The following is a 15007-nucleotide window of genomic DNA, read 5'->3' on the forward strand; positions in this document are numbered from 1 at the left end:
AAAGTATTAAAATATAAATATACTTTTGACGGGCGACGCAGTGGCGCAGTAGGTAGTGCTGTCGCCTCACAGCAAGTAGGTCGCTGGGTCTCTGGTTCGAGCCTCAGCTCAGTCTGCGTTTCTGTGTTGAGTTTGCATGTTCTCCCTGGGTTCGCGTGGGTTTCCTCCGGGAGCTCCGGTTTCCCCCACAGTCCAAAGACATGCGGTACAGGTGAATTGGGTAGGCTAAATTGTCCCTAGCGTATGAGTGTGTGTGTGAATGTGTGTGTGTTTCCCAGAGATGGGTTGCGGCTGGAAGGGCATCCGCTACGTAAAAACTTGCTGGATAAGTTGGCGGTTCATTCCGCTGTGGCGACCCCGGATTAATAAAGGGACTAAGCCGACAAGAAAATGAATGAATGAAAGTCAGTTCTCACCCAGTGAGCATTCATCAACGTCTTGGTCACAGGCCGGCCCAACATAACCCAGTGGACAGGTACAGATGGCTTTGCCGTTGACTGGGTTGGTGTCACAGTTAGAGCCTTTTTGACACGGGTTACTAATACAAGCATCATCTAGATGACACAACAGACCTGAAACACAGACACACACGATAACAATTAGCTTGAGGTATTTACATTAGGATCAAGAGTGTTTTGCGACTTACAGTTTACACATGCTATTGAGAAGTATTTTCGGTCAATCCGATCACATTGATAGTTTTTGTTTTTGCAAATCCACCAGAGGGCCCTGTGTATGCTTTTTGAGATGCTAAATATATCTCGTGGGTGCTATTCACGCCTGCTGTTCTCGTGTAAATCCACCAGAGGCTGCTGTAGACTGACTGGCTGACTGACTAATTAACTGACCCACCCTCCTCCTTCCCTAAACCCAACCATTAGTGTTTTTAAAAGCACAGATTAACCCACCCACCGCCTTCCCTAAACCCTACAAACAGTTTTAAAAAAAGAAATCCAGAAAAAGAAAAGCCCTCGCCTGATTTTTTACCACATTTTCAGATTTTACCACATTCTCACCCAGTTACTTACTTGTTTATTTAATTTTTGGCTTCTGTTTTTGCCTTACTTGCTCTCTGGAACTTTTCTTTGCTAGACTCGAACGCTATCATCGTGGTCAACTCCTCTCGGCATCTCAAGTTCACCAACGTGCATGCTGAGCTGCTAGACAAACTAGTAACAGCACAAAAGCCGTCCACACGGAGGTAAGCGGTCAGCTGCTAGCGCGAAACGGAATGGTGTCATACTGCCCTGTAGCATTCGTTTTAAAGATGAAATGCAACCATACGTACTTCTGGCTACATAAGTCGCGATCTCCAGAAATGTAAATAGGGCTACGCTATCAGAATGAGCCTATGTTGGAACTTGTATAGCTGTGCATCATTGGATTTGCTCTTGAGTGTTTGGGCTTTCAGCAGTGATATTTATATGACACTGAACTGAATTAAGTTTCAATTTACCAGAACTTCTTCTATGTTAAGCTATTTAAACACTATCTACATTGTAAAAAGGCTGTAGAAATAAAGATGTATTGAATTGAAAAAGGCTAATAGTCAAATAACAGAACAAGAGCCTCAAACTGTAATCCACATGCATGCGAAAAAGAAAAGAAAAAAAGAAAAAAAAACAGTGTGCACCTGTGCGCCCGTGAGGACATTCGCAGAGGAAGGAGGCCACCCGATCGTGGCATGTGGCTCCAGTATGACAGGCTGCATCTGCGCAGTCGTCGATGTTCTCGCTGCAGTCGTCCCCCGTCCAGCCGTTCACGCACACACAGTTATACCCACCCTGCGTGTTCAAGCACGTGCCACCGTTCTGGCAGGAGTTAGGCATCAAATCGCACTCGTTGACATCTTCGGTACAGAACTGACCTGAAGAATTTAAATAAAAACTGGTCAGTTCACTGCAAAAATGAATGCTTTTCCTTTAAACATGGTACAGTATATACAAGAATCAGTGAGTAAAATTCAATACCTTTTAAGATCTAGTTTAAGAGTCTTTTCATATATTTTAAACCCACTTTAGCCACTTTACGCTTCAACTGGTAACATTGGTGACATTTTGTGACAACTTATATTTGCTAAATACTGATTGTAAGAAACTAATGCAAAGCTAAAACATTATTAATATTATTGGTGTAACGAATCACAGATCGCACTGTTCAGATCACATTGTGGTTTTTTAGTCAAGTATCTGACCATTTTTTGGATCAGCCAAAAAGGGGAGGAGACAAATGTAATATGCTTGCCATTTATTACAAAAACATATTATTTTTTGTCGTATTTTCAATAAATGATTCAGTTATTCACTCATAAATCTTCATGTTTCATTGCTAGATGGATCATTTTTGAAGAAATATTCAGTGCCATATTTTCATGCCTGTTTGTCGCCACCTATTGGTTAAATATTGTAATAGCTGCCTACAGCTTTAATTTTTGAGCATTGTTAAATGCATATGACGGTGATTATAATCTTCACCATGAACATCAGTGGATTTATCTAAACTATAAACTGTTATCCCTTTGCTTTTGTCTTATTTGACTGTTTGTAACTAACTCAAAAGACTAAACGCTGAATTTCTTTCCTGATATTTGCGTGTTTCAAACACAGATTTGAATGCAGCGATTCGAGGATTAATAAACATATGAAAATCACCAGCGAGGCAGTGGCGCAGTAGGTAGTGCTGTCGCCTCACAGCAAAAAGGTCGCTGGGTTGCTGGTTCGAACCTCGGCTCAGTTGGCGTTTCTGTGTGGAGTTTGCATGTTCTCCCTGCCTTCGTGTGCTCCGGTTTCCCCCACAGTTCAAAGACATGTGGTACAGGTGAATTGGGTAGACTAAATTGTCTGTAGTGTGTGGTTGTGTGAATGTGTGTGTGGATGTTTCCCAGAGATGGGTTGCGGCTGGAAGGGCATCCGCTGTGTAAAAACTTGCTGGATAAGTTGGCGGTTCATTCCGCTGTGGCGACCCCGGATTAATAAAGGGACTAAGCCGACAAGAAAATGAATGAATGAAAATCACCATCATTTATAATTTATGTTGCGTGGGTGTTGAGATCCCAATCTTTTAATGATTAATCGTGCAGCGTACACTGAATGCATTATTGCAGGCTAAACAAGTAGTGACAGAAAACACCTTTAATAACCTAAGAAACCTTCCACAACCCGAATAACCCACCACAACTTCTTCTGTCATCATTATATTTTACAAAAGGCCTAAATGCTTTCATTCATGTAATTTGAATGACGCGGGAGGTGATCTCTCAGCGATCGTTACAGATTTAGGATTAATCCACAGGTAAAAGGTTATTAAACTATTAATACGCAGGTCACTTGTGTTCCAAATCGTGGTTTATTTGATCAACTTTTTTTATCATTTTTAAGACCCCGCAGGGATGAAGCCTAATGAAGCCTAATCATTTTTACACATAAGCATATGGCAATTGTGGAAAGTGACTTATATTGACTTGAAGGTACAAATTTTATTATATTTAGTCACTGAGCAGACGCTTTTGTCCACTTAAAACTGAGGAGGCATTCAGCGATTCAACAAGGAGGGGAATTAAAGGCTACAGTGTTTATACAAGTGGTTTGTCAAGCCCACTCACCACTGTGAGTTTTTTTAAGAGATATGGAAAGATTGCAAGAAATTGTCTGGTGCAAATGTGCAAAAACTGGTGCACGTGTGTCGGTTAAAGTATCAGAGATGAAAGAGTGTGTTTTCGACAGGTGGTTTGTCAAGCCCACTCCCCGGTGTAGAACCTCAGTAATAAAACCTCAATGTTGTTTGCAAAAGTCAGTGAATCAAGTAAGCATTTAGGTAGGATGTGGTACTGTACCTGTCCACTCTGGTTTGCACTGGCAATTGTAGGTGTTCACTCCATCCACACAGGTCCCTCCATTAAGGCAGCGATGATCTGGACAATCATCGATGTTTTCTTCGCAGTTCTGCCCACTAAAACCTGGAAAAATAAATGATTTGAAAAATCTAAAATAAATCATTTTTCAATCCCAAATGTCTCACAGCTGTTCACGTTATAATCTGCTTGCTTAGTGCAACAATTTTATAAAGGTCACTATTCAAATCTTCAGTAGGTTTTGTTTTATATTTAAAATAGCTTTATAAATTTGTTGTAAAAAAAATAAAAATAAAAATAAAGCATGTCATTCGTTAAAATGAATGTAAAGATTTTCACTTTTTCTTTAATCTAGTCTTTTAAAAAAATGCATTACAGTTTCCACAAAAAAGAAGTATCAAAACTATTGAAACTAAACATTTTTTTTTAACACCAATACTAGCATGTTTCTTGAGCTTAAAGGCCTGTCATATTCACAAATTTTGTGAAATTATATAATTTTTTGTACATTTTGATTGATTTTATTATTATGCATTAATAATATAATAATACAATTTAGCATAAATATGTCCATATGATTTGCTCTAAAGTAAAATAAATAGAATAGAAGCAATAAATTAAAATCAACATTATGGTGATTAATGATAACCTTTCTGTATAATAATGTAATAAAATAAATAAATATAATATAATTTAACATAACATAAAATAATATAACATAACATAACATAACATAAAATAATATAATATGATATAATATTACATAAAATAATTAAATATAATATAATATAACATAAAACAATATAATATAATATTATATAATTACATATAATATAATATAACATAATATAATATAACATAATATAATATAATATAATATAATATAATATAATATAATTAATATAATTAAATATAATATATAAATATATTATTTTAAATAATAATAAAATAAAATAAAATAAAATAAAATATAATATAATATAATATAATATAAGCAAAAAATATTAATCAACATCAAATATAATAACCCATAAATTCAAATATTCTAGACGTATAAATAAATATTTGTGCAACTGTTTGCTGACAGAACTCATGTTGGCTCTCTGAGGCCTAAATATTTATATCAGATTGCACAGCGCAGATCCTTTAACACAAACATGCAAATTCAATTGTTTCCCAGCATAAATAGAGGGAAAAAAATGTTGTGAAACTCTCTGCGACATTTGAAAAACAGTCGTTAGTGTTTTTGCGGTCAACAGTCTTCCTTTTCTAAGAAGACTAGCAGTACCAGGATTCTGTTAGAGGCATCAACGACAACGACCCAACCGACTCTAACCACAATTTCCTACAAATTAACTCCAAAAATTTCACTTAGGATGTGTTTCATAACTGATCACAGTGATATAATATGTGTGACTCCGACAAAAGCATGGAAGACGTGACTTTAGTGATGTTTCCTCACAGCTGAGCTTAGGTTTATTTAGATGATACGAGGTCCACTCAGATCTAGTGTAGTGAATGGACAGACATACACACACACACACACACAAACACACACACACACACACACACACACACACACACACACACACACACACACACACACACACACACACACACACACACAGTGTTTTCCAAACACTGACTTTAACCTATGAACACCAGCATAAGGAAGTAGTCGTTCAGACATTTCCTCATGATAAGCACAAATTCCTGCCGACCTGTTAACACAAAAACACATGCAGAGGAGCCCATATTGCAAAAAACACATACATTTTATACAAAAAGTATCAAATAATAATAATTGTTTTATATACATTATACATACATATATAATAATGTATGTATACATTTAATTATGTTTTATTTCTTTAATTTATAAATACATTTTATCAACATTTTTAAATTAAAATTATAACTCAATTTCGTTCAATATTTTTACAAAAACAATTGTACAAATACTTTTTCGGCTTTTTTTTACATTTTTAAAAATGCATGCTGACACTTTATGTTAAGGTGTCCTTGTTAAACGTTTCATGTACTTGCCAAAGTCTTTAGTAGATAAAATTAATTATGCATAGTTACATGCAACTAACCATAACTAACCCGTATTACAATCTTAACCATAAGTGAAGTTTTTAAACTAATTTTGAGAGGAGCACGTGATATAATTGACTGCAGCTGGCCACCTATCTACACTCATTAGTTAGCCAATCAGATCTATCCTAACCCACTATAAGTAGCCTAGCTAGACATTACTCCCTTATCTTCGTTTTCCGAAGAAACCCCCCATCCACCCCCTTTCTCCTCCTTTCCTCCTTTAAAAAGGGGAGCTCTCGAGAGCCACCTGATCTCGTACTCCCCTCACATGCTCTATGGACCTGGCGTGAGCCCTGGGCTCAACTATCTCCGAGCTCAGGGTTCTCTCCCGGGACAGCATGCCAAACCTGCTTACAGCTGTCAAGCAATATCTAAGTTTGAACTCTTGAAAGTAAGTACATGTCCTGTAATTAACAGTAGTCAGCAGTTACACTGTAAGAAAGACGCCTTGAAATGTAAAAGTGTAACCAAATATACTATATATATATATATATATATATATATATATATATATATATATATATATATACATATAGTTGTTTAAGCAAAATAGTATTTGTTTGAAATAAAAAGTATATAATATTATACAAGTCTTTTCAGTCACTTTTGTTCCATTTAAAACATTAATAAAATAAAATAAAAAAATTTAATAATCCATAAAATAAAATATTTCATAAAGTAAATCAAATAAAATAAAACCATCCATAAAAATAAATACAAACAAAATAAAATAATGAAATGAAATAAAATAATCCATAAATAAAATGAAATAAAATAACATACAATAAAATAAAATAACAAAAATAACAACAATATAATAAAAAATAAATAATATTAAAATGAAAAAAAATACAATTAAAATAATAAAATTAAATAAAATTAAATAATCCATAAAATTAAATAAAAATAAATTAAATAAACTTTAAAATATAATAAATACAATAAAACAATCTATAAAATAAAATAATCTATGAAAAAAAATTATCCTTCAAATAAAATTAAATAAAAAATAATAAAATGAAACAAAATGAAACAAAGAAATTAATTAAATAATTAATTCATTCATTTTCTTTTCGGCTTAGTCCCTTTATTAATCCGGGGTTGCCACAGCAGAATGAACCGCCAACTTATTAGGCATATGTTTTATGCAGCGGATGCCCTTCCAGCCACAACCCATCTCTGGGAAATAAATAAAATAATCAATAAAATAAATCAAACAAAATAATCCATAAAAAAATATGGATTATAATAATAATATATAAAAAATATATCCATAATGTTTAAAAAAATAAAAATTGAGCAAGTTCACATTACAAAACACATTTGGCATTGTTTCTGTTTTTTTGTTTTTTAGACAGATTTTTTTTTTTCATATGGGAGCACAGATATCATGATTAGACTGGGTTTAAATGACACTGCGAGAAGTGCATGCTAGGACACGTAGCCTATCCCACGTTCCCCCAAAGTTGTGGGAAACACTGATAATGCATTGTTATTGCAAACTCACTGAGCTCATCTGAAATCTCTACCTTCAGCTCTGACCCGGACACGAGACCGCTATCATTAGTCTTGCCGCTGGAACAGACGTCGTCAACAGGACACTCGTGAGTCAAAATAAGCTGAGTGGATTTCCTCGGACTGATCAAAGCGGAGAGGCTGCCATTGATCCGTCATTTGTTTCATAACTAATGTCAGTTAAAGCCCTCGTCATGATTAAAAAGATTCGAACCCTACAGCCTATAATCATGAGACATTGAGTCTTTGGATTGTTAGCATGGCAAACAGCTCTTAAGCCAAGAAAAGGTCTATGCTAGAACAAGTCAGCTAAATACATAATCACATAAGCATTAGACCTACAGTACATTATATAGTGCATGTTGACGTACTGTTCATGCTGATTCAGATACCCATGCGAGACGAGACAACTATGAGTATGGTTATTTTTTGGTAATTTTATTTCAATGTCTTTATTGTATAATTAGAACAGTTCATTCATTAAAATTAAAATCAATGAAACAATAATAATTCCTTACATTTATATAGAGCTTTTCTAGACACTCAAAGCGCTTTACACATTGGGGGGGTTCTCCTCATCCACCAAAAGTGTGCAACATCCACCTGGATGACGCGACGGCAGCCATATTGCACCAGACCGCACATGGTTAGGAGGCCATGACAGACAGAGACCAGTGGGTTAAACCCCCTACTCTTTTTTTCGAAGGACATCCTGGGATTTTTAACAACCACAAAGAGTCATGACATTGGTTTCATCTGAAAGACGGCACTCACTGAGTAGTATAGAGTCCCTTTCACTATACTGGGGCGTTAGGACCCACACAGACCGCAGGTTGAACCCCCTGTTGGCCTCACTAACACCACTTCCAGCAGCAACCTAGCTTTCCCATGTGGTCTCCCATCCAGGTACTGACCAGGCACAGCTCTGCTTAGCTTAAATGGGTGACCATGTGAGAGTTGCAGAGAGCTAGCTGCCAGCACCGCAAAATATGCCATTGATTTACATTTGAAGTACTAAAACGTATCAATTCTAATACTAACAATCTATTTGTATAGTTATGAATTGTATTAGTCTGTTGTAGTTATTTTACTGCTTTTTTATTTGCAATTATTTGAGTTGAGTAGTCAACGCTTTGTTCTTGTTATTTTATGCAGAAAAGTTCAAGATGTCCTCACTGCAGCCTGTAACCATGATGACGTACTGGCCCATGCTACTGTGATGGGGTATGTGTAGGCCAGGGGTCAGCAACCTGCGGCTCTAGAGCCGCATGCGGCTCTTTAGCGCTGCCCTTGTGGCTCCCTGGAGCTTTTTCAAAAATGTTTGAAAATGGAAAAAGATGGGGGAGTTTAATATATTTTTTCAGTTTTAATATGATTTCTATAGGAGGACAAACATTTTTAACGTTTTTAAATGCTGTAAAAGTGTGTAGAATTAATATTTAATTTCAACATTTCTGTCAACGAAGATTTGCGTCATAGCCTGCGACACACGTTTCTATCAGCAGGGTGGGATGCCAGGCAGGTGGCTGTTGTAAACAAACCGGAAGATAATAAAGCATGGAAAACCGTACACAGATGGTGACTACATGAAGGAGTCATTCAACATATTAGAACACCTATTTGCAGAATTCAAAAACAAAATCAAGATAATACAAAAAATTAAAGATATACCTCTCTCTGCTAAGACAGTGAAGGAAAGGGCTATTAAAATGGCAGGTAACATCACGATCAGCAAACCAAGGACATTAATTCAGTGCCAGCATACTCAATTGCCTGTGATGTGACCGATATTCAATGCGCTTTTATGCAGGTATGTGAACTCTGATGGGCCGCAAGAAGAAATGATCAAATTAATACCACTGAAAGACCAGAGGCTGTGCTGAAGTGTTTAAATGACAACGAAATAAACACCAACCACCTTTTTTCAGTGGCTATTGAATCATGAAGGCTCATTATGTATTTATAGCCAACTTACTAATTTTTTTAGTAGGCTAATATAGCTAATATAGATACATACAGCATGTGTTTCCTTCATTATAAGGCTTATATAAGGCTTTACATTTTTTGCGGCTCCAGACATATTTGTTTTTTGTTTTTTTTTGGTCCAATATGGCTCTTTCAACATGTTGGGTTGCCGACCCCTGGTGTAGGCAATTGTCCATTACGTAGTGAACCTGATCCAGTACAAGCTGTGCACTACAGTCTCGAAAAGTCCAATAAACGTAACATTTTTAAAACATTTTAAGTGCCTGTGTGGCACTTTTTTATTTTTTTATTTATTTGTGTAAGTCAAGAGTTCAGCGGACGATTGATTATAAATCGCATATGGCATGTGGTCCCTGGAGAGAGCCCTCAGCTTATAAGATCCTTAAGCCTGGGGCTCCTTTCCCTTTATAGGGTTAGAGGGGAGTTTGAGCTCAGGTAGGTCTCGAGAACTCCCTAACTTATTAATAGTTGAAAGCGATTAGGGATTGCTGATTGCTCATCAATGGTGCCAATTTGGTTTGGTCAATTTACCTATGTCGCATGCCTTTGGGTGGAAAGACTGTTGGAGGAAACTGGATAATCCCAGGGGAAACCCATGCAAGCACGGGGAGAACATGCAAACTGCACAGAAACGTCTACTGGCCAAGTGGGATTGAACCAGTGACATTCTTGCTGTGAGGCAACAGTGTTAACTATTGGGCAGCCGTCCCGCCCTGTCAGGAAAAGGGGGAGGAGTAGGGGCGGAAGGAGGGATTCTTGAAGACAAGGATGACTAAGGTAAGAAACGCTACGTATTTATAATGGGTTAGGATCTGATTGGTGAATCCTGTGTTGCTAATGCAGGACCAGCTGTGGTCAATCATAGCACATGATCCTCTCGAAATTAGTTTATAAATAAACTTCACTTTTTAATTATGTTTATTATAAATGATTAAACTATATTACAATATATTTATTTTACTTTATATGTTTATTTTCACCGCACATACTCATTACAAAACTTGCAGGTACAAAAAAAAGTTTGATTTTCAAATATGATCCAGCAGCATTAGGGGTAAAGTCTAGTTTCTCTCAGTGCTTCCTTTAAACAATTGACAGAAATCAGTGAATTCCAAGTTCAAACTAACTTAATAAAGCATTAAGATGTGTACATCTTTGTAAATATTTTCACAGCAAAACAATATAAAAAGCCATTAAATTTGCTGCAAATTTTGCAAAAACTCGTCACAAAATCAGGCATTTTAGTCGCAAAAATTTCACAAAATCCTGAAGAGACTGAATAACATCTAAAAAAAGCAGCTACTGGTAAATGTAAAGTTCTAGTAAAGTTGTAAGTATCAGTATTCTTAGATTTCAGGATATCTATAAGCTTAATTAGCATCCAGAAGATATAAATCAGATATAAACATGTAAAGCTTGCAGTTTTCTCACTTCCGCCTAATAAGAATAACGGTTTTATTCACGTCACCTCATACTTCAGTTTCTCATCAAATTCTCTGACCAATCAAATGCTCTCTAGTATCTGACATGCCACGCCCCTTCAAGATGCTTCACATTCGATGTGCTTGAGCTCAACCACTCTCACTGGCAGAGCTGAGAGTAAAACAAAACACTATTGGCTCTTTTTTTTTAAAGGGGAGGGGTTACACTATGCCACACCCTCTCTTCAAGTTTCAGTTGACATTAAATAAAAATGCACATTTCAAAGCACTTCACGAGACCTTTAAAGTCCACATAAACTGGAAGCTGCATCCATTTTTTTTTGTATTGTATTGCAGTTCCTAGAAAAACAGAATATTAAATGAGAAAACAGTGGGCGTGGCTTGTTTTTTCTATTGCAAGCTGATTGGATGTAGTAAAGTATGCAGTTTATTCAGAAATATCAGGAAAATCCTTTCGGGAGAGTTATTACAACCTAACAGACTCCTCCTTTCTGTTTGTCGTCAAAACTGACAGTGTGAGAGACGTGGTTAAGTATGGTGGTCACGCCCTCAGACAGACGTAATCTGAAAATTTAACTGAAAACAAACAGGAAGTGCATTTTCAGATTTAAATTTTAGATTACAAGGACAGCCTATTTATTTTTTCTTAATGACATGCACAGATGAATTATTCACCCCAAAACTAAAAAGGTGAGCTAACAATATCATATAGTTAGTTTTGTTTTCATGTCTACTTTAAAGACACTTACCTGGCAGACAGGAGCACTCATAACTGGTCTCCCCCTTCTGTACGCAGGTGCCCCCGTGTAAGCATGGCGAGGGGTTACACGGCTGATACAGGCTCTCGCAATGTTTCCCAGTGTACTCGGCGGGACAGTTGCAGTGATACGTGCCCACTCCGTTCTCACACACGCCACCGTTCTTACACGGAGAGGGAATCTGCGCGCACTCGTTGACATCTTGTTTGCAGGTTTGGCCTGAGAAGTAAGGTGTACAGTGGCAGAGGAAGTCCGAATCAAAGGGGCTACACTGACCACCATTGGCACAAGGATTCGAGGCACAGGGATCAGCTTGCTGGCAGGTTTTACCTGGCGATAGAGAGCATTTAAGGTCAGAACACACTTTTAGATGGTAGCGTAGACTTTTCCCAATTGCGTTCTTCAAATTGAAGCATTTTCCAGGTGCATTTTCCAAACTTTTCCAGCACTTTACAATTGTGGAAAATTATATAAAAATATATACTTCATTATATCAGATGCTAATCGTTAGATATTGAAAAGAACTGACATTGCAATCTTTTGATTTCAACTCAGGCTCATACTGAAAACGTACCGGTATCTACATTTCTGGAGAGCACCAAATATGTGCCAGGAGCTACGTTTTTTTGCAGTGTTTGTTTTCACAAACGCACCAGAGGCCGCTGTGTATGCTTTTTCGGATCTCAAATTTCTTTCACGAGTGCAATTCGTGCCTGTTGTTCTCGCGTAAAGCCACCAGAAGCTGCTGTCGACTGACTGACTGACTTACTGACTAACTGAATCCCGTCGTCATGTTCAACTCCTTTTTGCGTCTCAAGTCTGAGACATAAGCGACGAGCCACTGGACAAACTAGTAACAGCGGGAAAGCTGTCGACATCGACGTCACACCGCCCCCTAGCCTTCATTTTAAAGACGAAATGCAGCTATATGTACTTCTGGCTACATAATTTGCGATTTACATTTTCAGAATGAGCCTATGTTGGTTCCTGAGCTCCACCGAAACAGTGTCAAGGTACAGATAAAGGATAATCGAATTTAAAATAACATTGTATGGTTTTCACTCTATGAAAAATTGAACAATTATTCTTTGTTAAAGTGGCAAACTTTGTAATTTATTGTGTTCAAATGGTTTCAATTTACTTTAAATCGCTTTACATCCTGCAATGTGACTATAGCAGATTAGCACTTTGCGATATCTGATGGCATGTACCCAAAGTCCAACATTAAATTACTATGATTTAATTTTTAAAATGTCATTGACATGCATTTAAAATAAGTTACCTTTCATCTTAATTTTACAGTTATTTTAATTTATTTAAAAAAGACAGGCAGCTCATGCTACAACATGCTATTGATTTTATGCGAAAGCAAAAAGATTGATTTTATTTGATTGAAATTGTGGGTTATGATTACCTATCTAGTGAAATAAATTATGTAAAAAAAATAATTTTAAAATTTATAAAACGAAGAAAATTTTCAAGCACTTTTTCAAAAATCAGTAGATTAAAATTAGGGCTTAACAATATATATGTTGAGCATCTGCAATAGACGCATCGCAGGCGTCTGCAGCCCAATCTAATCTTGCTGTCAAAATCATCATCGATCCAGCGTTTGCAGATTGTTGGAGAACTACACACATGCCACCACATGAGCTACAACTATCAGGATGTCTTGCGCAAATCAACTCCAGCTACAGCCGACAATAATCTGTACACTCTCTCACACACACACAGCCCAGAAGTGTGTGTGTGCTGTGTTTATAGTCCAGGTAATCATACAACACGAGTTTCAGCTGTGTGTGTGTGAGTGAGTGTTCGAATTATTGTCAGCTGTTGTGGGAGTAGATTTGCGCAAAGCATCCTGGTAGTTGTAGTTCATATGTAGGTAGCATGTGTGTAGTTCTTCAGTGATCTGCAAACGCTGGATCGCTGGTGATTGTGACAGCAGGATTAGATTATTAAATTAATTATTAGGGATTAAAAGACAAGGATACTATTAAATATTAATATTTTAAAAATTATTTACACAACGATGATCATGTTATTTTACGCTGAATTGTTCAATTTCTGTACTTGAATACTGTTCGAATCCCCATAAAGCACTGTTTATTTATTTATTTTTGCTTGTAATTTATTATAAATTACATGCATCCACTGCATAAAAAAAGACTTGATCACATCAGATGATTTAAATTCACTAGATCATATCCATATCACATTATATATATTACAGCAAAACAAAATATTGCCATGTCAGATTTTTCAAATATTGCAAAAATTAATAAGAATTATTGATTTCAAGGATGTTAAAACTGGATTGTGGGCTCACCTGACCAGCCTGGTGGGCATTTACACCTGTAGTTGTGGATGCTGGTGAGTTCGCACGTGCCTCCGTTTCGGCACGGAGCACCAAGGCACACGTTGTTGGTGGGAGTGAGGCACAGTCGGTCCGTGTAGCCCAGGCTGCAGTTGCAGACAAAGTCCACCTTGTTGGCAGAAGTGATCAAACGGCACACGCCACCATTTCTGCATGGGGATTGGAAGCAAGGGTTGCGGAACTGGCACGCTGGGCCGGCGTACAGATCCAGACACCTGTAGATAGGAAACAAGCCACAATAATTCATTGAGCTTAATTTGAGCTAGACGATATTTCAATGTAAAGAATAGGAAAACTCCAGAATTTTCTGCATCATAGCATGAGTTATTCAAAACAAACCACCACAGTTACATCATCATCTTGCGCACCTCTTAACACATTTGAATGTGTCTTTTTTTAATACATTCAATGAATATTCAAATTAGATTTTCTTTTTACAGCCCTAGTTTATTCTGAATGTGTGTTTAATTTTATAAATTTGACATACCTAAAACTAGATATTTGACAGCTCTAATTTATACTGAATGTATTTTATTTTAATAAATTCAACGAATATTCAAAATCCAATTTATTTTTGACAGCCCTAGTTTTTTTTTAAATGTGTCTTTTTAAAATAAATTCAATAAATGATCCATCATAAATTTTTTGACAGCCCTAGTTGGTACTGAATGTGTCTTTTTTAATACATTTAACGATTATTCAAAATTAAAATTTTTGACAGCCCTAGGTCGTCCTGAATATGTAATTGTTTTAATAAATTCCACGAATATCCAAGAATTAGTTTTTGACAATCCTAGGTCATCCTGAATGCGTCGTTTTTTTTTTTTGTTTTTTTTTATAAATTCCACGAATATTCAAGTTAAATTTTTGACAGCCCTGGGTCATCTTGAAAGCATAATTGTTTTAATAAATTTAATAAACCTTCAAAATTTGACAACTCAACAAATCAAAAAATCGACAAATATTAAAAATGTAATAT

The 15007-nt window shown here is 36.3% G+C and overlaps 1 protein-coding gene across 4 annotated transcripts in view; it reads right to left on the reverse strand.

Moving 5' to 3' along the window:
• The window catches only part of notch1b (notch receptor 1b), a 185819-nt gene that overhangs the window by 59260 nt on the left and 111552 nt on the right, over positions 1–15007 (reverse strand). For 3 of the 4 annotated variants that reach the window (XM_087252914.1, XM_087252915.1, XM_087252913.1), the window contains 5 exons: positions 13981–14243; positions 11643–11981; positions 3833–3955; positions 1634–1867; positions 417–572 (listed from right to left, as the gene is read on the reverse strand). In XM_087252914.1, coding sequence (XP_087109040.1) covers positions 417–572; positions 1634–1867; positions 3833–3955; positions 11643–11981; positions 13981–14243 — 1115 coding nt within the window. 4 annotated transcript variants of the gene reach the window in all.

This window comes from Danio rerio, chromosome 5, assembly GCF_052040795.2.
Source record: "Danio rerio strain M-AB ecotype USA chromosome 5, GRCz13ab, whole genome shotgun sequence".
In the NCBI taxonomy this organism is placed as follows: Eukaryota; Metazoa; Chordata; class Actinopteri; order Cypriniformes; family Danionidae; genus Danio; species Danio rerio.